Genomic DNA, 24,618 nt, shown 5'->3' with positions numbered 1-24,618 from the left:
CACCCGGTAGGTAGACACACCGACACAAGAAAGCAAAAACGGCTGCCGCTCTTTACCTTGAATTCCATAAGCAGTGAGGTGGAAGTTGAACTGATCGGCCCACTCAGTCCAGCTCTCGTTATGGGCCTCAAAGGGCCTAAATGGCGGTGCGACAGCGGTGTGTGGCTGCGGTAGCGATGAAACGGCTGCCGCCGCATCGGTTTGCAGCGCACGTTGACCCTGGACGAGCTGTCCAAGGGCTTCCAATAACGCCTGCGTCTGCTGATTCTGCAAGCGAAAAAATTCGGACAGGACATCTGGAGAATGCGGCGAAGCCATGACACAAGCAAATTAGAGAAAGTATAACACAAAGACTGCAACGTGGGCGCGGCACCACTCCTCGGCGCCAAAATATTTGTTGTGTCGCTTCCCTAAAGTCTCGACACAATGAGTTGCTAGAAGCACGCGAAACTAACGCAGACGGGCGTAAATTCTGAAACAGGAGACTGGATGAAAAACTATAAAGAAAAGAAGAGAGATTGTCATCTACTTAACTTTTAATGATGTTCTTCTTGTTGAAATACATCTCTTGCATAGTAGTAAGCAATTAGCAATGATACACATGGCGCCTTGCTAGGTAGTAGCGATGGACTAGCTGAAGGCTATTTAATCTGTCTCTCGGCAAATGAGAGGAAGACGTGATACGTCTTGTCGCAAGCTATGTCGTCCGTACAACTGGGGCGAGGTCAAGTCCGTGTCTTGTGACCTGCCCTGTGGTGGCGCTACGTTTGCGAATACACAGTGGCGACACGCGGGTCCGACATGTACTACAGGACCGCGGCCGATTTAAGTTACCACCTAGCAAGTGTGGTGTCTAGCGGTGACACCACATTTAGTGCATATGATTACCCGTTGTGGACAGTTACCTAACTGTCAATATAGTGGACTTAGAATAGTGTCTCGAGCGAAATGATTCGCAAGTGTAACGTGCTCTTTATCTTGTGTACAGAGACAAAGGTTCTGCTTCACTGTCTTCCTTCTCATATTTTTTTCTCCCTGATACAACACACTATCATTCCACTTAAAGCAATTAAAATTGTTGTTGGCGTCACTCCATTGTAAACGGGTAAGAAAGATGCCCATAGTTTCCACTCCTCTCTCAAAGTATTCGCACATATTGCACACTAATCGACATAGTCCAGTTTCCTTTGTCATTTCAGTTGTTTGAACTCCGAATCCTGGATTTGCCCCTTGTATTTCGTTCAAGTGATATGATAGCAATAAAAAGAAACAATAGAAATAAACTAAATATTTCTAACATACAATACATTCGGGTATTATACGTGTCAATACTGAACACTGGAGACACTATGACAACAATGGCGATGATTGGCACCTGATACAGGGAAATCAGGAAGAGTAATTTTAATTAGGCTACAAAATGTTAACTACTATCGTCTTTCAATAGATTTAATATTGTTGCTCATATGAATGCACAATAGAGAAAGTTATTATTTATGGATTTGTATTTCTACAGGCAGCTTCACTCGCTGTTCGCACCCTGGATCCAGCAACATATTCTCTTATGCAGCAGAATATACGGGAAGTGATTTACACTGACAAATTTCTTCAGCTGTATGCTCCTGTGTTAGAATTTGCTGCTAGAGACGCTGTGCAGGTGAGTGTGTTAATCCTGCAGTAATTTAAGTTGTATTCTATTTCTGCTGTCCAGTGCTGTAATCCTCAAAGATGTGGTTCCCCTATAGCTAAAGCCGACCGTTAGGAGTTTTAATATTATCCCCGCATATATATATATATATATATATATATATACATATATATATATATATATATATATCCACCACACAGTTACACGAAAGACAAATAAATAGAATCTGAAAACACATTCATCAGTTACACATAAAGGACAGCTGGAGGCGGAGATCAGTGTTCAACGCCCCGTCAACAACGATGTCGTTAGAGACGCAGCGCAAGCTAGGATTAGGAAGGAAATCGGCTGTCCCCTTTCAAAGGAACCACTCCGCCATTTGCATGAAGCGGTTTAGGGAAATCACGGAAAACCTCAGTCAGGATGACCGGACGCTAGTTTGAACCGTCGTCTTTACGAATGCGAGTATAGTGTGCTAACCACTGCACCATCTCACTCGGTGGCAACTGCGATAGTTGGATATAATTACAGCTGTGTAAAAGAGCGGGAAACAGATGCGCGCAAACTGGAATGGGACAAAATAGAGAAGAAAATCTGCAGAGTTCTTTTCAGAGAAAGCGTCTCCACATGTCTCTGATGGTATACAGGAAACCAAACTTCGGAATATACCGCGGGGACTAAAACTCCTCCCGAATTGGAATACAGCGTCTCACCACTGCTTCGGATCTCTTTGTCTACGTCAACATCCACCTGTACACTCTATACTCCACAATCTTCTGTCCATTCCAGTGGTTCTGCAGTGTAATGTGCGCTGATTTGAAACTGGCTCGCAGATTAAAACAGTGTGCCGAAGCACTGAGCTATCCAGATACTCCTAATGACTCGCCCTAAAGTTGTGAGGGTGGCCGGTGAGCCGAGCCTGGATAGCAAAGTCGGTGGAATATTTTCAAGCGAAAGAGAAAATTCCAGGTTCAGGTCCCGATCCGGCACTATTTTAATCTGCCAGGAAATTTGCAGTCAGCGCATACTCCCCTGCAGAGGGAAAAATGTTTCCGGAAACTTCCCCTTAGGCTGTGGCTGGAGGTGAGAGTATTTGGAAATCTTTACGAAAGCATTTCTATATAAATACCACATGGTTCAAAAATTGGCAACCGGTCGTGTGTAAACTAATGTTATGCATAATCGTCAGTAGATTCAAATGTCATTTTCATAATCTTTCACTACGCAATCGGCCATCAGTCGCTGGTGACTGGAGACCAACACAGTCGCGAAGTAGCTATCCAAAGTGACAAAATGTGGAATGACCACACAAATGTAGTTGCGTTGATGGAAGTTACTGGACTGGGGCTTAGTGGAATACAGCTAAGGAAGCGTAATTCAAGCACGAGAGATGCTCATAAAACCGTCATTCGACCATTTCTTAAATTTTGTTCGATTATGATCCTTACTAGTATTGGTTAGTTGAAAGCAAAATGGTAGAAGAATTGAACATTTCGTCACGGTTTCGTCTGGTCAGCGTGAGAGTAACAAAGCAATGTTCAACAAACTATTGAAGGAGATTCTATGATGGAAGTGTCATGCGTCACAAAGAAACTTCCGGAGAAAATTCCGAGACCGAAGTATCAAAAAGAGTCAAGAAACACCTTTTTTTCTCTTTTGTAATCGCCAAGCTAAAACTAGAGAGATTCGGGCGAAAACAGAGGTATCGATAGTCTTCTACAGTAAGCAATTGGCAAGGTAGCAGTTACATTATTACAACATTTATCCTCCGTCATACACTGGGGATTTGCGAAGTAAAGGTTTAAAGGTAAATTCATCTTCATTGATTGTCTCAATAGAACCCACATTGTTTGTTGTTTTCCAGCTCACCCTACCGATGATGTACTGATTAGTTAAGGAGATGCCTTGTCTCGTATACATACGCATAAATAATCCGTAAGCCACCATACGAGCATGGCAGAGGGTACCCTGTACACTACTAGCTATTTTCTTCCCTGTCCCACTCACATGTAGAGCGAGGAAAAAACGACTACCTATATGTCCCTCAGGAGACCCAATTTCACGTATGTTATCTTCGTGAACATTACGTGAAATGTATGTTGGCGTCAGTCAGCTTCAAATCCCGATTCTGTTAAATTTTGTCAATAGTGTTGCTCGAAAAACACATCGCCTTCGCTCCAGAGATTTCCATTAAGTTCCCGAAGCATTTCTGTAACATTTGCGTATTGTTCGAACCTAGTGGTAATAGATCAAGCAGATCGCCTCTGTACTGCTTCGATGTCTTCTTGTAATCCGACTGGTACGGATATCAAACACTCGAGCAGTGCTCAAAAGTAGGTTGCCCTACATGCCGTCTCCTTTATAGACGAAGCACACTTTCCAAACAATTCTCCCAGTTAACCGAAGTGAACCATCTGCCTGCCCTGCCACAATCCTGACATGCTCGTTCCAGTTCAGATAGTTAAAGGACGTGACTGTCAAGCAGGACACTCCTAACGCTGTGCTAAGAATTTGATTTTCCTAACTCATCCGCACTAACTTACATTTATCTACCTTTAGAGCTAGCTGCCATTCATGACACAACGTATTTTGTATAAGTCATCTTGTGTCCTCCTACAGTCACTCAAGGCCGACAGCTTACCGTCCATCACAGCAACATCATATATATATATATTACAGGGAGGGAGAGAGAGGGGGGGGGAGAGAGAGAGAGAGAGAGAGAACAGCGGTCTAGCAGTCCTGTTCCAGTTTCCGAGCACTCTACCCCTCCTTGTCTGTTCTCTCTGAACACTCGCAGTCCAGGATATAATACTGGGTTCTATTACTTAAGAAGTCTTACAGCCTCTCACATATCTGAGACCTTATTCCGTATGTTTGTACCTTTGTTAACAGTGGGACACTGTGTCGAATGCTTTTTGGAAATATAGAAACATGGAATCTGTCTGTCTGCTCTTCATCCATATCTCGCAGAATGTCATGTGAGAAAGGGCAAATTGAGTTTCGCACGAGCGGTGCTTTCTAAAACAGTTCTGATTCGTGGACATTAGCTTTTTGGTCTTCAGGAAATTTATTATATTCTACCTCAGAAAATGTTCTAGAATTCTGCAGCAAACCGATGTTACGGATACTGGTCTGTAATTTTGGGAGTTCGCTCTTTCATCCATGTTATATAATGGAGTCACCTGCGATATTTTCCAGCCGCTCGAGTCTTAGCGATAAATGCAAGCTAAGTAAGACACCAACACCGTAGAATACTTTCTGTAAAACGAAATTGGGATTCAACCCGGACCCGGCGACATATTTGTGTGCAACTCTTTGGCGTTTATTATTCAGACACACTCAGTAAATTCCACTAATAAAATGAAGGAATTAAATACTTTAAGAATGGGGAATGAAAAATTAAACCATTTCGTTATGTAACTAGGCAAGAAGTTTATTCTTTTATGCTTATGTAGAAGGTTACCTTTTTAATTTTATCATAAGCGAGCTGATGTTCTTCTTACGAAAATTTCGTACACTGTTTTCTTTCAGATGGTGAGAAAAGCATATCAGAACAACGGCGTATACCTCCAGAAACTGTTAGAATTCGCGCCGTCAGTGGTGGAACGCATGAAATCTTTTATCACTCAAAGCACCGGCGACTTCGTGGTGCTCACCCATGGAGACATTTGGGCGAGCAACCTGCTGTTCCGATATTCGTGCAGTAGCAACGGAGTGCAGGTGCCGGAAGAAGTCTGCATCGTTGACTACCAGACGTGCAGGTGAGTCATTACATATAGTACTTAATGACGTACATGTACCCGTGGTCTAGGGGTAGCGTCTTTGATTCATAATCAAAAACGTCTTCGGTCCCGGGTTCGATCCCCGCCACTGCCTAAATTTTGATAAATAATCAGCATTGGCGGCCGAAGACTTCCGGCATAAGAAGTCAGCCTCATTCTGCCAACGGCCTTGTCAAAGAGGGCGGAGGAGCGGATAGAGGTTCAGGGCACTCTCTTGTCCTAGGGGTGGGAAATTGCCCCTAAAGGCGGAAGAATCAGCAATGATCAACGACATGAGGATGCAGAAGGCAATGGAAACCACTGCATTAAAGACACGTAACGTGTATCCACAGGACATGTGGCCTGTAATTGAAGAAGTGTCATGATGATCTGTCCATTGGCAAAAGATTCCGGAATAGTCCCCCATTCGGATCTCCGGGAGGGGACTGCCAAGGGGGAGGTTACCATGAGAAAAAGATTGAATAAGGAGTCGGGGCGTGGAATGTCAGAAGCTTGAACGTGGCAGGGAAACTAGAAAATCTGAAAAAGGAAATGCAAAGGCTCAATCTAGATATAGTAGGGGTCAGTGAAGTGAAGTGGAAGCAAGACAAGGATTTCTGGTCAGATGAGTACCGGGTAATATCAACAGCAGCAGAAAATGGTATAACAGGTGTAGGATTCGTTATGAGTAGGAAGGTAGGGCAGAGGGTGTGTTACTGTGAACAGTTCAGTGACCGGGTTGTCCTAATCAGAATCGACAGCAGACCAACACCGACAACGATAGTTCAGGTATACATGCCGACGTCGCAAGCTGAAGATGAACAGATAGAGAAAGTGTATGAGGATATTGAAAGGGTAATGCAGTATGTAAAGGGGGACGAAAATCTAATAGTCATGGGCGACTGGATTGCAGTTGTAGGGGAAGGAGTAGAAGAAAAGGTTACAGGAGAATATGGGCTTGGGACAAGGAATGAAAGAGGAGAAAGACTAATTGGGTTCTGTAACAAGTTTCAGCTAGTAATAGCGAATACCCTGTTCAAGAATCACAAGAGGAGGAGGTATACTTGGAAAAGGCCGGGAGATACGGGAAGATTTCAATTAGATTACATCATGGTCAGACAGAGATTCCGAAATCAGATACTGGATTGTAAGGCGTACTCAGGAGCAGATATAGACTCAGATCACAATATAGTAGTGATGAAGAGTAGGTTGAAGTTCAAGACATTAGTCAAGAAGAATCAATACGCAAAGAAGTGCGATACGGAAGTACTAAGGAATGACGAGATACGTTTGAAGTTCTCTAACGCTATAGATACAGCAATAAGGAATAGCACAGTAGGCAGTACAGTTGAAGAGGAATGGAAATCTCTAAATAGGGCCATCACAGAAGTTGGGAAGGAAAACGTAGGTACAAAGAAGGTAGCTGCGAAGAAACCATGGGTAACAGAAGAAATACTTCAGTTGATTGATGAAAGGAGGAAGTGCAAACATGTTCCGGGAAAATCAGGAATACAGAAATACAAGTCGCTGAGGAATGAAATAAATCGGAAGTGCAGGGAAGCTAAGACGAAATGGCTGCAGGAAAAATGTGAAGACATCGAAAAAGATATGATTGTCGGAAGGACAGACTCAGCATACAGGAAAGTCAAAACAACCTTTGGTGACATTAAAAGCAACGGTGGTAACATTAGGAGTGCAACGGGAATTCCACCGTTAAATGCAGAGGAGAGAGCAGATAGGTGGAAAGAATACATTGGAATCCTCTATGAGGGTGAAGATTTGTCTGATGTGGTAGAAGAAGAAACTGGAGTCGATTTAGAAGAGATAGGGGATCCAGTATTAGAATCGGAATTTAAAAGAGCTTTGGAGGACTTACGGTCAAATAAGGCAGAAGGGATAGATAACATTCCATCAGAATTTCTAAAATCATTGGGGGAAGTGGCAACAAAACGACTATTCACGTTGGTGTGTAGAATATATGAGTCTGGCGACATACCATCTGACTTTCGGAAAAGCATCATCCACACAATTCCGAAGACGGTAAGAGCTGACAAGTGCGAGAATTATCGCACAATCAGCTTAACAGCTCATGCATCGAAGCTGCTTACAAAAATAATATACAGAAGAATGGAAAAGAAAATTGAGAATGCGCTAGGTGACGATCAGTTTGGCTTTAGGAAAAGTAAAGGGACTAGAGGCAATTCTGACGTTACGGCTAATAATGGAAGCAGGGCTAAAGAAAAATCAAGACACTTTCATAGGATTTGTCGACCTGGAAAAAGCGTTCGACAATATAAAATGGTGCAAGCTGTTCGAGATTCTGAAAAAAGTAGGGGTAAGCTATGGGGAGAGACGGGTCATATACAATATGTACAACAAACAAGAGGGAATAATAAGAGTGGACGATCAAGAACGAAATGCTCGTATTAAGAAGGGTGTAAGACAAGGTTGTAGCCTTTCGCCCCTACTCTTCAATCTGTAGAGGAACTGTAGAGGAAGACAGAGATTGGAAGACGTCAAGCAAATAATTGAGGACGTAGGTTAAAAGTGCTACTCTGAGATGAAGAGGTTAGCACAGGAAAGGAGTTCGTGGCGGGCCGCATCAAACCAGTAAGTAGACTGATGACAAAAAAAGGTACAAATCAGGGAGCAGGGAGTCGAAGTTTCCCGGCAAAAACAAGAGAAAAAATTTATTTTGAAGACGGTCTTGCACAAGATCAATAAAATCTATACACGTTTATTGCCGTTACACTTAATACAGTTACCAAAGGAACACACACATGCTCCAGTGGCACTACAGAATTTACGAACACGTACCTTAATACTCCCAATTTACAGTAAGTGCCTGGCCTTCGCCACCAGATTTTGACGTGCACACAGCCAAGAAAGATCATGTAACCTTGCTATAACTCTTGGATTAAACTGTGCGTACATGGAGATTAAAACATTTGAAGGACTCTCGTAAAACATGAAAATACATAGCACTTATGAAAAGGAAAGGTTACTGTTCGATGTATCGTATTTACAGTGATTAGCAATCTATATTTCCTACTCCCTGTAAAGACGACACGTCGAGTTGGACATAAACAACCGAAAGACTGTTACACACTGAGCTACGGCCAAAGCCCTCTTCGGAAAAGAAAGGGAACACACACACACACACACACACACACACACACACACACACACTCTTCGCGCCCACATGACTACTGCAAGTCTGGCCAGAGTAACCGTAGAGGTACGATTTCGTGTGATTGAAGTCTTCTTCTGCAACTCAATGTATCATCTTTTCATAATTGTTGATATTCTGTCCTGGACCTTCCATTGTTTGATGGAAATAAATAAAACATACAGAACATTAAAAATATGGAAACAAACGACGTCAGTTTATTCGTAGGTAATGTAAAAAATAACTTCGTAATTCTTAATAGACATAAATAATCTGATAAAATTAAGTAAACAAACTAATAACTTTTAAGAGGCATCGGACAGGTAGTAATTAATGTCGATACCAGACCACTATCGCACATACACATATAAAAAATTGTTAAACACGGCAGTGATAATCGACATTTTTTTACACTTTGGCAGGGAATTATCATGGAGAAAGAAAAGGAACCCGACTGCACTGCTACAACAGTCAAGAAGTAAATTCATTACCAAATGAGTCTCCTGCAACGGTACTAGTTTGAGCAGCGTGGCTCAACGCAGCAGTTCGGCTTGCGACCTTGTGTACTCGTACTGGCCACCGGCGTAAAAGACAGGCTTTTGGATCTGTAGTCTGGCATTTAATCATAAAGCCATTTTTCTTATTCTCTTGAAAAGTTTATCCATATTATGTACTTCCACATTACGTACTTCGTTTGGTTCTTCACTCTTCTGACTGGTTTAATGCGGTCCGCTGTGAATTCGTCTCCTGTACCAACCTCTTCATCTCAGAGTCGTACTTGCACCAAACATCTTCAGTTATTTGTTGTTCTGCACAGTATTCCAACACCTGTCTTCGCTGCAGTTTCACTCTCGACAGTTCCCTCTAGTACCATGGAAGTTATTACCTGATGTCTTAACATGTCCTTTCATCATGTCCCGTATCTCTTAGTATTTTCCATGCGTTGTTTTCTTCGCCGATAATGTGGAAAAACTGTTAATTCCTTATCAGTCCTAATTTTAAACATCCTTCTATAGCACATTCCAAACACTTAAATCCACTTCTTTTCTCTTGTCCCCATAGTCTGTGATTAACTATCATAACATGCTTCAAACGTACATTCTCAAAAATTTTAACTTCAAATAAAGGCTGATTTTTGAAACTAGTTGGACTCTTGGGTGGAAGTGCCCTCGTGGCCACCCCCTGCGGGTCCGGGGGTTAGAATAGGCCAGAGGTATTCGTGACAGTCGTCAGAAGTCTCACACTTTTTGGCCCTATGAGTTCAGGTCCCATTCTATGGTTTGACCTGCCACTTTTTAAAATTCTAAAGAAGTGCGGGTCATATGGGAAAGGACGCCTTACGTGATGCACGAGTTATCCATAGTGCCCTTTAGATTCGATCTCCTGCATCTCTTGTAATGGCTTTGCATGACAGTATTGGATTTCTCTGCGACCAATATCCATCAAGGCAGCCAGTCTGTTGTGGTGGGGCCATCATGTACCATTTGGTAGTAGCCCCCTGTCAACACAGGAATCGCACTGCTGATGCCTGAGCTGTAAACTGTGCACGTACGCCACGGAGTAGATTCCGGTCTTCCTGGCGCATCAGGACTCCCGGCAACCGCCATTATTACAGTTGGCCTTTGCTGTGACTGAGTGACGCCTGTGGGGAGAGCCCCTGATCAGATGGGTGGCATCAGGGTGGACGACCCGCAATGGAGCGTACTAAGTCATCTCTTGCTGGTGACCATACGGCACCAGCAGTCTCTAAGAAGGGCGAGATCGAATACAATGCCGAAAGGTATGACCCTAAATCGTTTCCCCTCCCTCGCTACATCATGGGAGGAACGTAGGGCTACAGAAAGGAGAGAGCGATATTCGCCTCGGTTTTTAGTCGGTAGCAGAACTGATGACTCCTTTCCACCTGTGAAGCCTCAGTTTTTCGTTGAACACCTTGAGGATAAGACTGGAGAATAGACAGCACTGTCCGAGATGCGAAATGGCGCAGTCTTAATTCAGACAGCATCCCCAGCCCAATCCCGAGCATTACTCGCATGTGATAAGCTGGGTGATATTTCTGTTTGCGTCACTCCCCATGAAAGCCTCAACAGGGTCCAGGGGATCATTTTCCATCGCAATCTCCTCTTGCAGTCTGACTAAAAGCTTCACACAAATTTAGAACGGCGGGGTGTTCATTTCATCCGGCGCGTTTACAGAGGACCCAAAGACAACTGAATTGCTATCAGTGTCTTCGTCTTGTGGGTGATTCATTGCCTGAAAAGGTCAAGGTGATGGTTTACCACTGTGACGTTAAACCATACGTTCCTCCCCCTATGCGGTGCCTTAAGTGCTGGAAGTTCTGGCACATCTCTTCCCACTGCACTTCCAGCGCCACATGTCGAGACTGCGGACGTCCACTGCAACCAGATACTCCATATGCACCACCTCCCACTTGCATCAACTGTTGAGAGCACCATTGCCCCTGCTCGCCAGACTGCCCAGTACTCCAAAAGGAGCGGAAAATCATGGAGTAAAAGACCCTGGACCAGTCGACTTACAGAGAGACTAAACGTAAATTCGAAAGATTAAGCCCAATTCAGTTGACGTCTATATGCTGTACCTACATCACCATCGCCGTCAAAGTGCCAGTGGTTCCTCAATCTGTACCACGAACAATGGGCCCTCCGAGCCACCAGAATACATTTGCCTCCTTGGTGGTAAGAGGCAAATCTTCCTCCATTGCTCCCAAAGCACCTACTTCGGGAGCAGCCCCCCCCCCCCCCGAAATGCAGGGGACATCGGTCCCCTCTCCCCTGCTGGAGAAGCAACAGCCTCCTCCGGTTCCTCTCATGTGAAAGGGGTCCCTTTGGGCTCTCTCTTCCAAGGTCTCCACTAATGCCACGGTGGACACTCGTCAGTGGCTCAAGGAGCCAAAAGCTGCTGGACGAAGAGCTCAGTCTTCCTCTGTGTCTGAAGCTGCTTCTGAGAAATCTTCCCAGCAAATCCCTGAAGAGAAGTGAGAGAGAAAGCAAACTATCAAGCCCGATAAGAAACAGGATCCTCTAGTGGCCCCAACACCACCACTCCCTATCAATTCTGCGTCTGAGGATGCAGTGGAGATCTTAGCGTCCCCTGCGGACGTGGATCTCACTGATGCCTCATCCACCATAGAAATGGCTAAAACTACTTATTAGGAGGCAGCAGGTGACCCTGAGGCATAACCTGCCTCCTTGCTTGCTTCATGCCTTCCCAGCCTCAAGATAACTTCATCCTCCAGTGGACTTGAAGCAGTTTTTTTTTTTTTTTCCACCACCTTGCTGAGATATGGCAACTCTTAAGCATTACACCTGCTTTCTACAGTGCCATTCAGGAAACATTTTTCCTGGAAATGGGGACCCCTGGCCTCCATGGCTATAGGGGATATTACAAGAACTGTAGTGACTATAATAGTGTCACGTGGAGTTTGTGTCTGTCCTGAACTCAGTATGCAGTAAACATGTGCCCCTTCAAACTCCTCTTGAAGCTATAGAGACAAGGACAACGCAGGAAATAACTGTCTGCAATGTCTATCTTCCTTCAGATAGTGCAGCCCTGAACACATTGGCTGCACTGATTGATCAACTCCCTAAATTTTTCCTAATTTGCGGAGATTTCAACACTCATAACCCCTTGTGGGTTAGCTCCGTGCTTACTGGCCGAGGCAGAGATGTCGAAAATTTACTGTCACAACTCGACCTCTGCTCTTAAATACAGGTGCACCCACACATTTCGGTGTGGCACAAGGCACATATTCGGCCATTGATCTCTTGGTTTGCTGTCCTGGCCTTCTCCCATCTGTCCACTGGAGAGACGTGACGACCTGTGTGGTAGTGACCACTTCCGCATCTTCCTGTCACTGCTCCAGCGTTAGGCCCACGGACGCCAGCCCAGATGGGCTTCAAACAAGGCAGACTGGAAAGCCTTCACTTCTGCTGTAACCGTTGAATCTCCCCCACATGGTAACCGGTGTGGTGGTTGAGCAGGTAACTACAAGGATCATTTCTGTGACGGAAAAAGCGATCCCTCGTTATTTAGGGTGCTCTCGGCGAAAGACAGTTCCTTGGTGGTCGCCGGAAGTCGCTGAGGCAATTAAGGAACGTCGGCGAGCTCTACAGCGGCATAAGCGGCACCCTTCCCTGGAGCACCTTACAGCCTTTAAACGGCTCCGTGTCCGCGTTCACCAGCTTATCAAACGACGGAAACAGTGTTTAACGTATATCACCCAGTGGTCAAGACGTATATCTCCCAAGTCTGGATAAAAATCAAACGAGTTTCTGAGTACCAGACCCCAACAGGTGTTCCCAATGTTAACATAAATAGCCTGTTATCTACCGACGCAAACGGGATTACCGCTCTCTTTGCTGAGCACTATGCTTGCGCCTCTGCGTCGGAGAATTACCCCCGCCCCCTCCCCCTTCCCAAAGGCCTTTCGCACTCTCAAATGGCGGATGGAAGGGAAAGTCCTCTCGTTCACTACCCTCCACAGTGAACCCTATAAGTGTGGGAGCTCTTCAGTGCCCTTGCACATTGCCTCGACACAGCTCCTGGACCAGATCGGATCCACAGTCAGATGATTAAACATCTCTCTTCTGATTACAAGCGACATCTCCTCGTGATCTTCAACCGGATCTGGTGTGATGGCGTCTTTCCATCGTACTGGCGGGAGAGCACAATCATACCAGTCTTCAAACCCGGCAAAAACCCGCTTGATGTGGATAGCTATCGGCCTCACCAACGTATGGTGTGTCGACAGTTGGGTTGGATCCCGGAGATACGTGGCCTACTGGCCCCAGGCCAGGGCGGTTTCCACCTGGGTCGCTCTACCACTGATAATCTTATGTCCCTCGAGTCTGCTATCCGAACAGCCTTTCCCACAGCTTGTTGCCGTCTCTTTTGATTTACGAAAAGCGTATGGCATCACCTGGCGACGTCATATTCTTGCCACATTATACGAGTGGAGTCTCAGAGGTCCGCTCCCGATTTTTATCCAAAATTTCCTGTCAGTTCACACTTTCCATGTCCAAGTTGGTGCCTCCCATAGTTCCCCCCCCCCCCCCCCCCCCCCGATCCATATCCAGGAGAATGGGGTCCCGGAGTGCTCTGTATTGTATCTCTATTTTTAGTGGCCATTAATGGTCTAGCAGCAGGTGTAGGGCCGTCTGTCTCTGTATGCAGACGACTTCTGCATTTCGTACTGCTCCACCAGTACTGGTGTTGCTGGGCGGCGCCTACAGGGAGCCATCCACAAGGCGCAGTCATGGGCTCTAGCCCACGGCTTCCAGTTTTCAGCTGCGAAGTCGTGTGTTATGCACTTCTGTGGGCGTTGTACCGTTCATCCGGAACCAGAACTTTACCTTACTGACGATCCCGTCACTGTAGTGGAGACGTATCGAGTTTTAGGACGTATTCGACGCTCGATTAACTTGGCTCCCTCACCTTCGTCAGCTTAAGCGGAAGTGCTGGCAGCACCTCAATGCCGTCCGCTGCCTGAGCAACATCAACTGGGATACAGATCGCTCAACGCTGCTGCAGTTCTACAGAGGCCTTTTTCGATCCTGAGTTTACTATGGAAGTCTGGTTTATTGTTCGGCGGCGCCTTCAGCGTTGCGTTTACTCGGCCCAGTGCACCACTGTGGCGTTAGACCAGCGTCCTGGAAGAGGCTGGAGTCTCTCCATTGCAGGTCAGGCGTGCACAACAGCTCGCCTGTTACGTTGCGCACTTTCGTAGTGCTCCTGCACATCCGAATTACCGTCTCCTTCTCGCACCCACGGCGGTTCATCTCCCGCAACTGCGGCCCAGGTCAGGTTTTACAATTGAAGTTCGCATTCGATCCCTTCTATCTGAACTGGAGTCCTTGCCTTTACCACCTATACACGAGGTTCATTCGCATACACCTCCATGGTGTATACCTGGGCCGCGGCTTCGCCTGGACCTTTCACATGGCCAAGAGGACTCAATTCACCCCGCGCCTCTCCACTGTGACTTCCTCTCGATTCTTGACATGTACCGAGACCATGAAGTGGTTTACACCGACGGCTCGACGGCTGATGGTCATGTCGGCTTCGCGTTTGTCCATGGAGGACATATTGAACAGCATTCCTTGACCGACGGCTGCAGTGTCTTCACTGCAGATCTGATGGCTATATCTCGTGTTCTTGAGCACATCCGTTATTGCCCTGTGGAGTCTGTTCTTCTGTGTATTGACTTCTTGAGCTGACTACAAGCTATCGACCAGAGGTACCCTTGGCATCCTCTGGTAGCACCCATTCAGGAGTCCCTCTATGCCCTAGAACAGTCCGGTCGTTCAGTGGTGTTTGTGTGGACCCCAAGACATGTCGAAATCCCAGGCAACGAACTTGCTGACAGGCTACACAGAAACCGCTTATGGAGATCGGCATTCCAATAACTGACCTGCGTTCGTTTTTACGCCGCAAGGTTTTTCGGCTTTGGGAAACGGAATGGCACACAACAAACGTGTCATAAAAGAGACTACGTATGTGTGGCAGTCTTACATGCGGGCCTCTCGCAGGGACTCTGTGGTTCTCGGCTGGCTCCGCATTGGCCACCCTTGGGCGACTCACGGCTGCGTCCTGCGCCGTTAAGACCCGCTTCAGTGTCAATGCGGCGCCTGGTTGACAGTGGCCCATATTATGGTGAACTGTCAAAGTTCGACTGCCGTGCTACGAAATCTTCTGTTACCGGACACGTTGCCGTTAATTTTATCTGAAAACGCCTCATCCGATGATTTAATTTTACGTTTTATTCGTGAGGATGGGTTTTATCATTTGATCTAAATTATAGCGCATGTCCTGTGTCCCTCTGTCCCCTCCACCCAAGTCCTTTTTGCAGAGTGGCTGGCTTCTTTTTATTCTCATGGTCAGCCAGCCATGGTAATCTGTTTTGTCGTTTTAATCTCTTCTACCTGTTTCTTGCGTTTCTGTGGTTTACTTCACCCCTTTTGTCGTTCTTGTGGTTTTTCCTTTCTCTCCGTTTTGTGTTGTCAGTCTCACTTGTTTTATTTTCACCCTTGTGGCATTGTTTTATTTGGAACAGGTAGACAATGGATGCAGGCTGAGTTGGCATCCCTTCGCTCCCAGCTTCAGGCAGTGTTGGCTTCGGTCACACAGCTTGAGGCTGTTGCCAATGGGCATCACTGTGGGGGTCCGGATGGGGGTTTGTCGGGGACGGCCAGCTCGTCCCACGCATCCCCCGATCGGACTACGACTGGCTGCCCGGTATACTGCCCACATTGACGCTGATCTCTCACCTGTGGTAGAGTGGGAGGTCATCTCGAGGTGTGGCAGAGGCGAAAGACATTCTGGAGGGCTGAAAGGAAGGCCTCTCCAGTTTGTCTGACGAACCGGTTTCAGGCTCTGTCTCCGGCTGATACTGATGTTCGGCCGGAGATGCTGCTTGTCCTGTTCCAGAGGTTGCCCCCTCAGACTGCAAGATCCGGGCAGTCACAGAGGGTGGGCTTACTGGCAGTTGGGAGCTCCAGCGTCAGGCGCGAAATGGGGCCGCTTAGGGATATGTCAGCAAGAGAGGGGAAGAAAACCAATGTGCACTCCGTGTGCATACCGGTGGGAGTCATTCCAGATGTGGAAAGGGTCCTTCCAGATGCCATGAAGGGTACAGGGTGCACCCAGCTGCAGGTGGTCGCTCATGTCGGCACCAATGATGTGTGTCGCTATGGATCGGAGGAAATCCTCTCTGGTTTCCGGCGGCTATCTGATCTGGTGAAGACTGCCAGTCTCGCTAGCGGGATGAAAGCAGAGCTCACCATCTGAAGCATCGTCGACAGGACTGACTGCGGACCTTTCGTACAGAGCCGAGTGGAGGGTCTGAATCAGAGGCTGAGACGGTTCTGCGACCGTGTGGGCTGCAGATTCCTCGACTTGCGCCATAGGGTGGTCGGGTTTCGGGTTCCACTGGATAGGTCAGGAGTCCACTACACGCAGCAAGCGGCTACACGGGTAGCAGGGGTTGTGTGGCGTGGACTGGGCGGCTTTTTAGGTTAGATGGCCTCGGGCAAGTACAGAAAGGGCAACAGCCTCAAAGGGTGTGGGGCAAAGTCAGGACATGCGGGGACCAAGCAGCAGTCGGTATTGTAATTGTAAACTGTCGAAGCTGCATTGGTAAAGTACCGGAACTTCAAGCGCTGATAGAAAGCACCGAAGCTGAAATCGTTATAGGTACAGAAAGCTGGCCGAAGGCAGAGATAAATTCAGCCGAAATTATTACAAAGGCACAGACGGTGTTTAGAAAGGATAGATTGCATGCAACCGGTGGTGGCGTGTTTGTCGCTGTTAGTAGTAGTTTATCCTGTAGTGTAGTAGAAGTGGATAGTTCCTGTGAAATATTATGGGTGGAGGTTACACTCAACAACCGAGCTAGGTTAATAATTGGCTCCTTTTACCGACCTCCCGACTCAGCAGCGTTAGTGGCAGAACAACTGAGAGAAAATTTGGAATACATTGCACATAAATTTTCTCAGCATATTATAGTCTTAGGTGGAGATTTCAATTTACCAGATACAGACTGGGACACTCAGATGTTTAGGACGGGTGGTAGGGACAGAGCATCGAGTGACATTGTACTGAGTGCACTGTCCGAAAATTACCTCGAGCAATTAAACAGAGAACCGACTCGTGGAGATAACATCTTGGACCTACTGATAACAAACAGACCTAAACTTTTCGACTCTGTAAGTGAGGAACAGGGAATCAGTGATCATAAGGCCGTTGAAGCATCCCTGAATATGGCAGTTAATAGGAATATAAAAAAAGGGAGGAAGGTTTATCTGCTTAGCAAGAGTAATAGAAGGCAGATTTCAGATCAAAACGAAAATTTCTGTTCCGACACTGACAATGTTGAGTGTTTATGGAAAAAGTTTAAGGCAATTGTAAAATGCGTTTTAGACAGGTGCGTGCCGAGTAAAACTGTGAGGGACGGGAAAAACCCACCGTGGTTCAACAACAAAGTTAGGAAGCTACTGCGAAAGCAAGAGAGCTTCACTCCAAGTTTAAAAGCAGCCAAAACCTCTCAGACAAACAGAACCTAAACGATGTCAAAGTTAGCGTAAGGAGGGCTATGCGTGAAGCGTTCAGTGAATTCGAAAGTAAAATTCTATGTACCGACTTGACAGAAAATCCTAGGAAGTTCTGGTCTTACGTTAAATCAGTAAGTGGCATATCCAGACACTCCAGGATGATGATGGCATTGAAACAGAGGATAGCCCGCATCTCGTGGTCGTGCGGTAGCGTTCTCGCTTCCCACGCCCGGGTTCCCGGGTTCGATTCCCGGCGGGGTCAGGGATTTTCTCTTCCTCGTGATGGCTGGGTGTTGTGTGATGTCCTTAGGTTAGTTAGGTTTAAGTAGTTCTAAGTTCTAGGGGACTGATGACCATAGCTGTTAAGTCCCATAGTGCTCAGAGCCATTTGAACCAAACAGAGGATATGCGTAAAGCTGAAATACTAAACACCTTTTTCCAAAGCTGTTTCACAGAGGAAGACCGCACTGCAGTTCCTTCTCTAAATCCTCGCACAAACTAAAAAATGGCTGACATCGAAATAAGTGTCCAAGGAATAGAAAAGCAACGGGTATCACTCAACAGAGGAAAGTTCACTGGACCTGACAGGATACCAATTCGTTTCTACACAGAGTACGCGAAAGAACTTGTCCCCCTTCTGACAGCCGTGTACCGCAAGTCTCTAGAGGAACGGAAGGTTCCAAATGATTGGAAAAGGGCACAGGTAGTCCCAGTCTTCAAGAAGGGTCGTCGAGCAGATGCGCAAAACTATAGACCTATATCTCTGACGTCGATCTGTTGTAGAATTTTAGAACATGTTTTTTGCTCGAGTATCGTGTCGTTTTAGGAAACCCAGAATCTACTCTGTAGGAATCAACATGGATTCCGGAAACAGCGATCGTGAGAGACCCAACTCGCTTTATTTGTTCATGAGACCCAGAAAATATTAGATACAGGCTCCCAGGTAGATGCTATTTTCCTTGACTTCCGGAAGGCGTTAGATACAGTTCCGCACTGTCGCCTGATAAACAAAGTAAGAGCCTACGGAATATCAGACCAGCTGTGTGGCTGGATTGAAAAGTTTTTAGCAAACAGAACACAGCATGTTGTTATCAATGGAGAGACGTCTACATACGCTAAAGTAACCTCTGGCGTGCCACAGGGGAGTGTTATGGGACCATTGCTTTTCACAATATATATAAATGACCTAGTAGATAGTGTCGGAAGTTCCATGCGGCTTTTCGCGGATGATGCTGTAGTATACAGAGAAGTTGCAGCATTAGAAAATTGTAGCGAAATGCAGGAAGATCTGCAGCGGATAGGCACTTGGTGCAGGGAGTGGCAACTGTCCCTTAACATAGACAAATGTAATGTATTGCGAATACATAGAAAGAAGGATCCTTTATTGTACGATTATATGATAGCGGAACAAACACTGGTAGCAATTACTTTTGGAAAATATCTGGGAGTATGCGTGCGGAACGATTTGAAGTGGAATGATCACATAAAATTAATTATTGGTAAGGCGGGTGACAGGTTGCGATTCATTGGGAGAGTCCTTAGAAAATGTAGTCCATCAACAAAGGAAGTGGCTTACAAAACACTCGTTCGACCTATACTTGAGTATTGCTCAACAGTGTGGGATCCGTACCAGATCGGGTTGACGGAGGAGATAGAGAAGATCCAAAGAAGAGCGGCGCGTTTCGTCACAGGGTTATTTGGTAACCGTGATAGCGTTACGGAGATGTTTAGCAAACTCAAGTGGCAGACTCTGCAAGAGAGGCGCTCTGCATCGCTGTGTAGCTTGCTCGCCAGGTTTCGAGAGGGTGCGTTTCTGGATGAGGTATCGAATATATTGCTTCCCCCTACTTATACCTACCGAGGAGATCACGAATGTAAAATTAGAGAGATTCGAGCGCGCACGGAGGCTTTCCGGCAGTCGTTCTTCCCGCGAACCATACGCGACTGGAACAGAAAAGGGAGGTAATGACAGTGGCACGTACAGTGCCCTCCGTCACACACCGTTGGGTGGCTTGCGGAGTATAAATGTAGATGTAGACAATGATACAAATCAGCACGAGTATTACAGAACGTTACTCTCATTTATCAACTAACGGTTCCATGGATCCACGGTGCATCGCATCGGTTACTGAATGGTGCCGATGAAAGCCAGGTAGGCGAGGGAAGCCAGGCCACGAACGGTCGTCCGACACGAATGTTGCCAACCAACCGACGGAATGTCAGCCTGCTGCTTGTAGTCGACGCTGACCCCGATGAAGTACTCCGATATCTTAGCTCTGTGCGGGCCCTCCTCGCGTAGCTCGTGGCTTCGGCCGCTCGGACCTCGTCACTAGTCACTATATATAGCAAAGACCTCATAAGGACACAACTCATAGATACCAACTCTTCCTCATAGCTGTTGGCAATGGGGCGGCAAGAGGGACAGTCGATACTACACCTGACCCAGTGGAGCCAGGCAGAACAGTCTACTAACTCAATGGCGCCACGGGTCACTCTGGTGCCATTGCCTTTCCGAAAGCCGAAGAGTTTCTCTTCTAACAACTTATCGATATTCATTTCCATTCTTCTACGTGTTAATCTTGTCGGAAGCTTGTGTGCATGAGACGTTAAGCTGCTTGTACTTGTCTGTACTTGCTGTCTTCGGGATTTCGCGGATGATATGTTTCCGGAAGTCGAATTGTATGTGTCTAGACTCATAATCTAGACACGAAATTGAGTAGTCATTTGGTGGCCACTTCCCCTCAATGCTTTTTAGAAATTTCGATGGAACTTTATCTACCTCTTTTGCCTTACTTTATCGCAAGTCTTCAAACCTCTGGCACCAATACTGGATCACTTACGTCCTCCATAACGACTCCCATTGCTCCTCCTTTCATGTCATCAAACAATTTCTCCGCTCATAGAGATTTTCAACGCTCTCTTCCCGCCCATCAGCCTTTCCACTGCGTTTAACAGTGGAATTCTGCTCGTACTCTGAATGTTCATGTCTTTCTTTTAATTTCACGAAATATTATTTCGACTTTTTTGTTTATACGCTGACGCAGTCCTGTCTACGACTGTTACTTTTTAGATTTGTTCATTTTTCCGTAGCCATTTCGCTTTGGCTTCCCCGCACTTCCTATTTATTTCAAAAATTACGATATTCCTGTCTTTTCCTGGGAAATATTTTACTGTCTTCTTTCATTAGTCAATTGAAGTATTTCTTCTGTTACCCAAATCTTCTTCGAAATTACCATACCTTTTCCTACATTAGTCTGTCCAACTTCTATCTTGCTCTTTTTAGACATGTGCATTTCACTTCATCTGAACTATCTAATGTGGTATCTATTATCACAGTGTCTACAGCCATAGAGAACTTCACTGACATTCCTCAGTATTTCGTTATCCCACTTATGTACACACTGATTCTTTTGGGCGATTCTTTTAATCTTAAGTCTGTTCTTCATCATCATTAAATTGCTATCTGAGTCTTCATCTGCTGCTGGGTACGCCTTACAATCCAATGTCTTAGTTCTGAATGTCTGACCATGATGCAGTCCAGCTGACACGTACCTGTATCTCTGGACCTTTTCCAAGTATACCTCCTTTTCAGGTGATTTTTGAACCGTGTATTTGTCATCACTAGCTAAATGTTATTGCAGAACTTAGCCTTTCTCCTGTCATTCCTTCTACCAGGCCCATATTCTTCCGTAATTCATTCCCTTACTACAGCGTTCTAAACCTCCTTGATTAATAGATTTTATTTATTTACCTTTACATACTGAATATCTTGTTCAGTATCGTCAAATGTTTTCTTCCTCTCCTCATCCTCTACTTTTGGTGTCATTTATACCTGAAGTATTGTTGTTGGCCTTGGTTTGCTTTAGATTCTGCCACTTATTATTAACAGTAACTGTTGCCCTACCTTCCTATTTTTAGCGAATACACTCCCGTTATAACATTTAATGCTGCTGTTGATATTACGCTATAATTGACTGAACTGCAGTTTTTATCCTCCTTCCATTTAACGTCCCTAACCCCTCTATATCTGGATGGAGAATTTCGATTTTCTAGCTTCACTACCACTATCAAACTTTCAAAATTGCAGGCTGTGACCCCATTTCCCTTTCACTGCTAATTAAAACGTTTTCTCACTTACATAAACTGTATAGATTAAAAAATTGACATCAGCGCATATTTTCGTGTTCATAGAAAGACATTTCTTTGTGAACAACATAAATTAATTTCAGCTTCTTCTTTCACAAGATATTTCCTGAGCTGCGTTGAAAAATTATTTGGACTAGTTTTGAATATAGATCAGAGAATTCAAGTGGCAGATTCGCTGCACTTGCCACAGAACATACGTTGTGAAACCAAAGTGTTCAGTATTGCACAAAATATTTAATCCTTATTTCATTTTCATATGTAATCCCAAAACATTTTATGTCCATTTCCTTAGTCATTTAAGAAGAGGCTTTTCCCAACTGCCTGATTCTATGAGCTAGGAGTTACTGGTTTGAATGTGAACTGTTCATCACAATTTCTGGTATTACCTCATTCAAGAGTCATGTGCAGATATTATTCACCGCCGGCCTATGTTTGCCTCCAAGTTGAGATTTGAGACTCCAATGTTTCAGTGACAAAAAGTCAATAAATTCCTCTGTTAGTGTCCTTCAGTTTAGCAAGAAAAATAAGATGACCAAAAAGGAAGACAAAGGCACTGTTCAGAATGCAGCAAAGACCAATGAAGTCGCAGAGCGTGGTCGATGCTTTTTCTATTAATTTTGGTTCACATGATTCAGAGCTTTTCTCTGAACCAATTCGAAATGACAAAAGTTTCCTTGCACAGATGTATGTGCCACTTTTGTTCCCAAGTCACGAAGCCACAACACTAAAGTATTATTGCAAATTAAAATTCTCTTTAGGAATGCGAAATACCCTCTGAAAATAATATTCCTCTTTCAAATGAAAATTAATTTTGGAATCGAAATATTTTTTCTAAAATACTCGTATAAGGTCTTCCGAAAATCGAAATCCTATTGAAATCTAATCGTTTTCTACCTAAATTGTTTTACATTTTATGCGTTACGGTTGGGATTGTACCTGACTCAGTTAAAGGCATATTTTGTAAAAAAATAATAGAAATTGACCATTCATAAATCCTCAAAAGGTCCTCAACGCTTACGAGTATGAGTAAATCTTCCATACGTGACCCACATGGGTTTTTTCCACCGAGCCACATGCAATGTAAACAAGACAGTGCTAAGAAACCTCGTCGGTTGTAGTGTCTTGAGGAAGAAATTGAAGATAGGCATTCTTATCCGAAAATGTCATACGACGACTCTAGAAAGTGTGCCAGGGCTCAACGCCTGAAGCTAATTATTTTCTGCCTTAAACTTGTGTCTGTACGCTCCACACTGCTGCTGTCACTCGTGGACGCGTTGTCTGCCGTCGAGCATGCATAACGGCGTCAGGCTAATTACGAGTAATTCCATTTACTGCCCATCACCGTACTCGCTTACATTAGCTGCTGAAGGGGATACTAGCGGCAGACGTTAGACGCTGTAACATCTGCAGAGTCGCTGGATGACGTTTCCCGACCTGGGTTGCCATCCTCAATTTGATTCTTAAGACTTCATAATGCTCTGAAGTTTTCAGTTAAATTTTGTTTCCCCCTGCATACAATAGTTTATTAAACTTATCTACGGATGGCTTATTAAACGTATCTGATGACTAACCTTCCGATGCACTGCAAAATGGCTTCAGAATCAGGCTCCGGTGGACTCTACTTGCATGTGGTAATGCTGCGTCGAGATTGCCATGAACGCCAGATACGCTATGGAGAATTGTAAATGTCATTGACGACTTGAGATTTCAGCGAACCTTTACAAAATTAAAATTTTTACTGGGTTAACAAGTTGGGCTCTGTAAACACATACACTAGCATTGAAATTAAATAGTTGGCTAGTTGGTTTTATTCTGGCTCTGAAAGCCAATACAGTGCTTGAAAAAGAGGTGAAGCAGTTAGAAGGGGAGGAAGAAACGAAATGAAGTTTGACGAGGGATGTGATGTTACTTTAATGTTTACAATATATGATTATAAAGAACTAGCGAGTATGAGCCCACTTATCTGTGGGCCGTTGCATCTCTGTGATCTGTATGGGTGTACTAATTCGGTTGTGTAGGATGTCACAGTGCCGTTGTATTCTCTCTTGAAACTATGACCCATAACTGCTGCAACTGGTCCTTGATGTCCTGGATACTGGCAATGGGACAGATTTATTGTTAGTCTTTTCTGTCTGTGCGTCCATCACCTTCACCCCTCTCAGGAATGGGTAGAGGTATCAAGTTGAAATTTGACACGTACTAAGGTATGCGGGCCTTGAGTGATGTACGAAATTGAAGCTTCGAGGCCGTCCCAATAAATGTTCTATTGGGGACAGAACCGAGGCTCTTGCTGGGCAAGGGAGTACCTCAACATCCTACAGACAGTTCAGACACATGCCATGTGTGAACGAGTATGGTCCTATAGAAAAATGACACAACGATACCGTCTCATGAGATGGAACACATGAGGATGCAGGAAGTTCGTGACTCACAGTTGTATCGATATTTTTCTCAGTCACTACGAGCCGTTACCTTCTTAATGTCTCCTCAGACATGAAGGCAGGAGTAACACCCCCGTCTCTCGATAAAACTGGACGCATGGGACCACCACCCGGGTAGCTGACAATGTTCACCAACTGGTAGTGCAGAACTGCGATTCATCGCTGAACCCATTGCAAAGCTATTTGAGCTGTCCATACTTTCCACTGATGGCTCCGATCAAAACGCAGCAGTTTTTGTTGTGACGTTAACTGCACCCTATGCGTAGGACGGTAATTCCTTAACCCTGCTGCCGCTAGTCTCCGGCCAATGACGCGCGATTACGCAGAGTGTTAGTTTGAGTCCATTACTTGTTCGCGGATGGCAGGCACAGATGTGCAGTCCAAC

The 24,618-nt window shown here is 45.3% G+C and overlaps 1 protein-coding gene across 1 annotated transcript in view; it reads left to right on the top strand.

The window, feature by feature from the left end:
- Nucleotides 1-24,618, top strand: part of LOC126252426 (uncharacterized) — a 90,080-nt gene that overhangs the window by 61,314 nt on the left and 4,148 nt on the right. The window contains exons 4-5 of the mRNA XM_049953317.1: nucleotides 1,517-1,657; nucleotides 5,180-5,409. Coding sequence (XP_049809274.1) covers nucleotides 1,517-1,657; nucleotides 5,180-5,409 — 371 coding nt within the window. The remainder of the gene's footprint in view (nucleotides 1-1,516; nucleotides 1,658-5,179; nucleotides 5,410-24,618) is intronic.

The sequence above is a fragment of the Schistocerca nitens genome, chromosome 4 (assembly GCF_023898315.1).
Source record: "Schistocerca nitens isolate TAMUIC-IGC-003100 chromosome 4, iqSchNite1.1, whole genome shotgun sequence".
Lineage (NCBI taxonomy): Eukaryota > Metazoa > Arthropoda > Insecta > Orthoptera > Acrididae > Schistocerca > Schistocerca nitens.
Note: the sequence above shows the minus strand (reverse complement) of the source record. Positions and strands in the feature narration are given on the sequence as shown.